At 39.9% G+C, this 8,235-nt stretch overlaps 2 protein-coding genes across 2 annotated transcripts; one reads left to right on the top strand and one right to left on the bottom strand.

The window, feature by feature from the left end:
- Nucleotides 1-514: 514 nt before the first annotated feature.
- On the bottom strand, nucleotides 515-1,928 carry LOC112278109 (uncharacterized). Its single transcript, XM_024511207.3, has 2 exons — nucleotides 1,226-1,928; nucleotides 515-759 (listed from the first exon to the last, which is right to left on the bottom strand). Exons 1-2 carry the CDS (start codon nucleotides 1,737-1,739, stop codon nucleotides 620-622), a joined length of 654 nt encoding a protein of 217 aa, XP_024366975.1. The 5' UTR covers nucleotides 1,740-1,928; the 3' UTR covers nucleotides 515-619.
- Nucleotides 1,929-4,398: 2,470 nt separating this feature from the next.
- Nucleotides 4,399-7,955, top strand: LOC112277724 (Golgi apparatus membrane protein-like protein ECHIDNA). The gene is made up of 6 exons (XM_024510375.3): nucleotides 4,399-4,630; nucleotides 6,127-6,180; nucleotides 6,300-6,503; nucleotides 6,819-6,878; nucleotides 7,080-7,206; nucleotides 7,445-7,955. Exons 1-6 carry the CDS (start codon nucleotides 4,628-4,630, stop codon nucleotides 7,534-7,536), a joined length of 540 nt encoding a protein of 179 aa, XP_024366143.1. The 5' UTR covers nucleotides 4,399-4,627; the 3' UTR covers nucleotides 7,537-7,955.
- Nucleotides 7,956-8,235: the final 280 nt, after the last annotated feature.

Raw genomic sequence — 8,235 nt, 5'->3', positions numbered from 1 at the left:
CTAAAACAGGGACTATGAAACATAGCAGACGTTTTGAAAGAAACCAAAACAGTTGAGAAGATAAAAACAGAAACTGATTTAAAAGCTCACCAAGTAATAAATTTTGACAAGGAAGAATATCATCTAAAGACCCTTACAAATCACTTCAAACAACATCAGAACAATTCAACAAAACGTACTTACGTGTTAATCAACTTAGAAAACTAGTGTTGTGATTGTGGATTAAACACTTCACAAAATTTCATGGAGGGTTATCTTCACCCTACCAATCCATCCAAGTTTAAAATGATACTGTCACCTGTTCAGATTCAATGCCACAGGCTCATTTATCTCTTCTGTTTCTCAGTTGTTGATGCAATATCAACGCTGTTCTTAAACCATGTGATGCACAAGAATTCACCTCAACGAGTTTCTATAGTTTCTGAATGCAACATTGCTGTGTACCTTTGAAACCCCAACAAAACACAGTCACCTTCACAAGAGAATGACGGAACAGACAAGGGTAAGGGAAGAATCAGGGTAACGGTTGAGCTTACAAGTGTTGGATTTGCAAAGAGGAATTTACACGGGCCCATGCTGATTGATCTGCAACATAACCTGCTAGGACGCAAACTGCATATCACTCCTGTGATGGGCCATACCCTAAATACTTGAAGACACCGTACCCTGCAGCAAGCAGAAGAAATAGACCTACAGTTGGTGTGAATGATGGATACAGCGTGTTCACGAAAAACTGATCCCACTCTTCCGGCAAAAACCCTGCACCACGGGAGAAGCGCACATTAGAGCTTGATAACAGCGGGAAGAAGAAGCAAAGTAATCCTTCTGTCACACGTTTGCTTCACTGTTAAGACTTCAAGATTCTAGTACCAGAGGTTTTGATCACGTTCAACATTTGAATCGTGTCAAAGACGGGCTAACTATTTGAGTCGGTACTTCCGTGTACCCCAATTGGTTTCTAGAATATGAAATTAGCTGACGCACTGCACAGAAAAACATTTAAGAAGTCGGACATCATCAACGAAGAAGTGATAACTGTTTATTCAGACGGGCAACGTCCAACTGAGGGTCTACACCGCGAGCAATTTCAAATAGATTACGTCAGGGATGACCGTGACCCATCTCATCAATGTGGGAGGGAATCTCAATTCACACTTCAAATAAACCAATCCAGGATTGGTTTTGCAAGACTAGGATAACAAGGTAAGCAGTGCACAAACCGCACCTGAAGCAGCTAATGCAATACCCTCCGCAAAGATGAGCGCGAACAAAAATGTGAGTGAGGCCACATAAGCAGTCTCGAGTTGCGACATCTGGTTGTCTGCAGGCGCAGACTGAATCAGAGGCTTTTCTGGCGCATTTCTCCGGACAGTGCCGGGTTTCTTCTTCTCTTTCGAAGAGGGTTTTGTGGACCCAGGACGGGCAGATGGCCCAAACCCTTTCGTACTCCCGGTTGACACCGACGAGGAGGAGGAGGAGGAGGATGCCACTGCCGCACTAGACTTCCCATTGTCCCCAGTCGAGTCCACCCCCGCCTTCTCAGAGCCACCCGCTTCGTCAGCCAATCCTCGAACTCTCACCACCCTAAGCACTCTTCCCCGTGAACTCACTTGCCTAAACTGACTAAAAATGCTATCCGTAGAGCTCAATTTCGCTCTAGCCGCTCTAGTGCGAGACGGAAAGCTCAACAAAGGAGAAATAGAGAGGTGAAGAACAGGAGAACACGCCGTGGAGCACATGTTTGCCTCCTTCCGCAACACGCAAAACCTCGCTTAAAACCTCACGAAACAACAAATCCCAATAGAAAAGATCGAATTTTAATCAGCGCAAATAACCGACGAATTGCTCTGAAGAAAACCAACAATCGCAAATCCGCGACTGGTTCAGAGACTGGGGGTGGTGGATTCGACGAGGCGCGGAGCTGCTGCACCAGCGCTCAGCGACGCGATTCCGCTAGCTAGTCCTTGATAAGGTGGAGCTTCCATCCCTGCAATCGGAGGATGGTGACTGGACTGCCAACGTGGACATCCTCCGTCCCCGCAATAAGCCAAGCTTCGTGACTGGACTGCCAACGTGGAAGGGAGGCCTTCGTCGCAGCTTCTGCGGCACAGGTGTATACGCGGCCTAAACTTGGGGACACAATATTTATTTATTTTCACTCTCATTGGACAATCAAACCAATTTCTTTTGTTATAGCTGGAAAAATTAGATTAAAAGGTATCAAGCTTTTATAAACTATTATTAAATGGTGCAATATTAATGATAATGAATATTATGTGAATTCAACCATGAATCCTTTTTCTAGTATATATATATATATATATATATATATATATTAAACAAGTACATATGTTATTATTTAAAACTTGATTTCATTACACATATCAGAGGATACCATTTGTCAAGCCTCACAAATAATAACGAATGTACAAAGGATATTCTGTGAAAGAAGTCATAATTTCTGATGATTATTGTTACAGATTGTGGATTTTACAAAAAAAAAAAAAAAACATTGATATTTTTTCGGGATGCAAAATTCTTTAATAGTTTATTTTATAATATTATTATTTGAAATAAAATGACATCTTGTCGTGTAAACATTTTAAAATTAAACATGCAATATGATATGTATAATACATATAATAAGAATTTTTATCGTGAAATATAAGTTGGGCTTTTCAAATTTTCAAATTTATTTGAATTTGCATGTGATTTATTATTAAGTTCAACAAGGAGGATAATGTTATGTTATTTCTAAAGAAATTGTTTGATTTTGAAAAGTTTGAATAGGGGTCTACTATTTGATTTACAAAAGCTACTTAGGGTAGAGTTTGCATTTGATTATGTTATATAGTGCCATTGTTTTTGTATGTAGAAGAGAAAATTAGCTAATGTAATTTTTTTGTTTTTATTTGATGTGAAATCATTAAATACTTTGATAAGTTTGAATTTTGTTCAAATATAAAAATCAATCGTAAAAAATATAAAGTGTAAAATAACTTTATATTTCATATGTATAAATATATATATATATATATATATATATAGGGAGAGAGAGAGAGAGAGAGAAATAAAAACTGCTAGTAGAGAAGACCAACAATTATTAGCAATATCCTGTTACATTAAAACACAATAAAAAAAATCAGGTGGTTTTTTCAAAGTACAAAAAGGTTCATAAAATATAGAAAGCAAAAAATGCAAAAGACAAAATACAAAAATTAAGTAAGAATTCAACAAGACCAAAGATGACAATAGTCTCATGTTTACATATTCTATATAAATTATAGAAGATTTTTATTTCAACTTCTAATATTTTGCTATTGAAACCACTTTAAAAAGAATAAATAAAATAAAATAAAATACAGAATCTTCATTACAAGACTTGCAAATTATATTATTAGAAAATGTTTTTCAAGGATTGGAAAAAATGTTTTTTACAGATTAAAAATATGCTTACAAATTGTTTTTGCTAAATATGTTGTTTTTTGTTTATGTGTATGACATCTAATTTTGGGTTGTCAAAATCAGCACTTGCAGCTTGTATCAAAATGTCATAACCACATATAAATCTAGTTTTTGTTAGAGGGTCATTATGTGAAACCATCTCTATTTTAACACACTTGTTATAACTTTAAAGTTTTTCCCGTATGTTTATTGATAGAAATTGGTAAATTAGACAATAAAAGTATGATAATAAAAAATTCAATATTTAAGTTTAACCATTTATTTAAGACTTAAAGTTGATGAGTTTTAAATTTAGTTAATTAACTTAATAAATTGTATCCCTTATTTCAGTTTTTTATTAGTATTCTATATTTTAATAATCTAATAACAAGCTTAGATCACTAAATAATGCATATTCAAAAACTGTAGTTATTTCTCTAAATAACCCATATAAGAAAGAGGTCGAAAACTAGAACAGAGGATAATAAAAATGCGATTTGAAATATCACATTTCAAATATTCTCTAATCAACATATTTCTTAACACTTCCATACATGTCCTACGTTTTACATATGAGAACGAGCGAATTAATCTCCAAAGTTTGTCTCATGGAATACGAGTCCCCTTTCCGACAACAAAACGAGAAGAAAAGTAGAAAAAAAAAAAAAAAACACAAGAGAAAGAAACAGAATACGTAAAGAAAAAGAAAAACACTTCGAGAAAGTAAACGAGAAACACGAATAGGGAAAGAAACAGAGAGTGTAAAGAATACCGGCGGGAAAGTAAACGAGCACAAATGAAATGTCAAAATATGATGAAACAGAAAACGTAAAGAGAAAGCGCGAGAAAGTAACTAAGAGCAAAAGGAAGAAGATAGAAGAGAAAGAAACAGAGAGTGTAAAGAAAACGTTGCGAGAAAGTAAACGGAAGGGAGACATCGGTGGCGAGGGAAGGAAGGAAGGGAGGCGGGGCAGTGCTCGATTCCAAGCTCCTCCTCGTCCTCGTCCTCGTCTCGGCGATTGCGTTGCGTTGCGTTGCCTGGAGCTCCATTAACGATCACGCCCTCTCTCGCTCTCTCTCTCTATCTGTCTTTGCTTCGTCTGGGGTTTCCGAGCCCGATCGCTCTGTCGTCTACAACTCACCCTTCCCCTTCCCTTCCCCGTTGCGATTGCACTCTGCCACCATGGTTAGTTAGTTTGTTCCCTCACTCCCTGGCACGCTTTCTCTTCTCGTAGATCTCCCACTTACACATTCATTTCTGGGGCTTGGAATTTGGTACGCCTGCTATGTATGGTTTGGAGGAATCGGGTGTGCGTGCTGGAGCTTCACCTTCGGGAGATATGCCTGCGGCGTAGGGTTAGTCGGGTGGTCTGTGTCTTCGCAGGGGCTAGCTGTTTTTTTGTTTTTGTTTTTGTTTTTTCATTCAGTAAATTGCACCAGTGAAGATGGTGTAGCGGAACGGACCAAGGTTTTGTTGGGATTTCTGTCTTTGGGCATTTCTGCGTCTCGGGAGCCATACCGAGTGGGATGTCGCAGTAGAGTGCGCCGCAGTTGTGTTTGTTTCTCGTTCCTTGTCTGAGTACGTAAAACGTCCGCAGGGTTTCGCTCCTTGAGTGGAGGTCCCTTGGGGCATTCGATTTACTCGTGAACTTGACACTCATGTCATTTCTCACGAGAGACTGCCGCTTAATTTTTCATCGAACAGCGTAGTTCTGGTCCTGGGGACGTCCCAAATTGTCGAAGATTCTCCCACCTGCTTTGATAGTTCGTCATTCGCAATTTAATGGTGCTTCATACCACATGAATGTAGAGAAATTTACATTGTTAGCTAGATGTACATCATACTAGATGTACAGGTCTGCTCCGCAAATCAAGAGTATAATGGCGACATTGTAGAAAATTGACCCAGTTCTTTAATTTTTAAGCCATTACATTGCACATAATGCTTAGTGTAGACAAACACATTTTTTTGATTTTATTGTTATTATCTTTTCTCTGCTGTGAAGTAATGCTGGTGATTGAGAACGAAGCAGGAGGTGCATTTAGCGGAGTACATAATTGTACCACAATCCTTGTCAAGGAAATAATGCTTTCTCTTGAACCACATCTGTTTTTGATCACGCTTGCGAATATAAATTTCCTCAGCATGTGCAACTGCGTCTTTATTTCAATTGCGAAGCAATGCCTTGTGGTTGCATTTTTGGGTTCGCTTGTCTGGAATGATGCCAGATCTCCTCTAGCGTTGTCTTGATCCTCATATTGTACCACAGACTAGGGGTGTTGATTAGGACGCGTCAGTGTTTCAGAAGACGCTAAGCAGGGTTTGAGTGGAGACATGTCGTATTGACTATCTCCACCTCGTTACTACGTGATTTTCCTCTCTGCTACCTCAAATGAACCGCAGTTTCTGTTACTGCTGATGTTGTTTGAGTTTGCTCTTGTTTAATCTTTGAGTAGAACTTGCTATGCTAGGAATAATGTTCCATCCCCTGCGTGGTTGGCATGTGGATAGAATATTTCTACTTCTAGGTCAGTTTCGATGTTCTAGTTTTTGGCCTTGCTTATATCCAGAAGGGAGTGTATGCTGTTTTGGAACTGGACACCTTCAATCGTGCAACTCAGATTTGTAGACGATGTAGGTTAGTTGAGGAATGTTTCAATGATAAACATGGTTTTTTGCAGGCAGAAGAGCAGTATGCGCATCCTGGAGTATGCCTGTTCACAGTGCTATTTAAGGTGGGCACTCATGGGGACCTGTTGTTGTTTCGGTTATGATATCGCTGCAATCGACAGTACATCACAGAGAAGCAGCCTTGTGACTTTTTTCCTGAAAGGTGCCTTTGTTTGCGGTGCAGTTTTCAGCTCTGGGGTTTTACATTATGTGCTCGATTTTTATTGAAAGCTTCGTGATCCAATTTGTGGTCACGGTATTCCTGATAGCATTGGATTTCTGGACCGTCAAGAACGTGAGTGGTCGAATTTTGGTGGGACTGCGGTGGTGGAATGAAGTGGATGAGCAAGGTCAAAGCGTGTGGCATTTTGAGTCTTTGGACCAGCAGGTTGGTTGCCATGCTTTCGTCGTGGTTTCTGTTTCTTGTATAAGTTTCCAATAAGTCGTGGTTGGTTTTGTGGAACATGAAGGCTTACTACTTGGCACTTGCCGAACCCTGTCTTGTTGGTGGATGATTGGGTTATGCTGCGTTGAAATGACGCGAGCATATTGTGTTTCCCATGCTCGTAAGACCAGGTGCCAGCGTGACTACCTAGTGCTGGCTCTAAGTTATTGGATGACTGTTTTCGTTTATGTTAAAGTGCAATGTGCCGGAAGAGATTGCGGCCGTTGACTTAGGATTGATTATTAATGTTTTCTGCAGACCTTGGAGACGTTGAACAAGAAAGATGCTTGGCTATTCTGGTGGACGCTGTATCTCACTGTAAGATCCTTAAATCATGGCATCTTGACGCACAGGATCCTTGATGTGTTTATGCTTAGGATAAGAGCTCTGTTGGACGGTCCCCATTCAAGTGTAATTTGCGCAGACCTGCAGCGATGGCAAATCTGCTTACGTTCCTGAGTGTGCCTCTGTCGTTTCGAGTCATCCTGATTGAACATGGATGCTTGCGTTGTGTTTCAGCCTGTGGCGTGGGTGGCGCTTGGGATAGTTGCTCTTATTAAGTTCAACTTTGACTATCTGCTCGTAGTTGGGGTTGCTATAATCCTGAATGCAGCCAACATTGTGGGTTTCACCAAGTGTCGGAAAGGTACTTTACATTCCAAATCTCCTCTGTTATTCGATGCTGTTCAAGTAGGTCTCTTCACACTTCTAATGACAGTTTTTGAAGTTTTGCGATGCGTGGCCAGAAAGCCCTGGTTCTTGGTTCTCATTTTCATTGGGTTGAAGGATCATGTGTATGGTTCATCATATGTATGTATGTTCGGCAAAGTCTTTGCACAGTTCGTGATACATTTCTTTTGACGTAAGGTACATTTCCTGAGCAGATGCGAAAAAACAGATCCAGCAGTTTGCTACGTCAACTTTGACCTCCCGGATGGGCAACACGATCCAATCAGCTTTCATGTCAAGTGTCTAGTTGTGGGTGATGATGCACCGAGTTTCGGCATTCACGTTGCAGAAAGAGAATGTAGGACAATTCGTTACTTTGGTAAAATTGATTTCTTCTTTACTATGAGGGCCTGCATTGAACCCTGTGGACCTGGGTCAATTGGCACAACGTTTCATGTGACGGATGTGAAGTGTGACAGGAGCACGAGAGTGGTGTATTAGGTAACATTTATATGTCTGTACCAAAGACGTGAGGTGTACAATGGTATTATTAGCTGTTCTGGCAGGGTTTTTGTACAGCAAATTTGCTGTAGCATTTTCTTTTTGTATTACAAAGATAGATGGATTACCAGCAGAAATCCTAGGCGTGGATTGGCACAGATTCAAGCCATCGCCTAGAATGTGAGGTTCACAGCTAGGAGTGAACAGTTGGACGCTTTTACTTTCCTCAGTTTGCATTCTTGTTTAGTGTTTGTACGTTATTGCAATGAGTCGTATATTATGATAGAGTTGGGGAGTTGGTAACGTTCGACTGAATGGGTTCAACAGCTTTTGAACTAGGTCATTCCTTCTCCTCTAATGATGAGATGGAGAGCTGAGCACTTAATCTCATTAACCAGCTCTTCGGACAACAACGAATTCGTTTGTTTTATTTTTTCGCTGAGCATCAAAGAAGGACCATGAGACAGGTACAGGATAGCATAGGGAAAATCTACTCGACAATGCA

The sequence above is a fragment of the Physcomitrium patens genome, chromosome 26 (genome assembly GCF_059467195.1).
Source record: "Physcomitrium patens ecotype Gransden chromosome 26, ASM5946719v1, whole genome shotgun sequence".
Classification (NCBI taxonomy): domain Eukaryota; kingdom Viridiplantae; phylum Streptophyta; class Bryopsida; order Funariales; family Funariaceae; genus Physcomitrium; species Physcomitrium patens.
Note: the sequence above shows the minus strand (reverse complement) of the source record. Positions and strands in the feature narration are given on the sequence as shown.

Coding starts and splice junctions, on each gene's coding strand:
- LOC112278109 (XM_024511207.3), bottom strand. CDS start 1,739: ATGTGCTCCACGGCGTGTTCTCCTGTTCTTCACCTCTCTATTTCTCCT. Junction 760..1,225: donor TATTGCATTAGCTGCTTCAG/GTGCGGTTTGTG, acceptor CCCGTGGTGCAG/GGTTTTTGCCGGAAGAGTGG.
- LOC112277724 (XM_024510375.3), top strand. Junction 6,504..6,818: donor TTGAGTCTTTGGACCAGCAG/GTTGGTTGCCAT, acceptor TGTTTTCTGCAG/ACCTTGGAGACGTTGAACAA. Junction 6,879..7,079: donor GGTGGACGCTGTATCTCACT/GTAAGATCCTTA, acceptor GTTGTGTTTCAG/CCTGTGGCGTGGGTGGCGCT.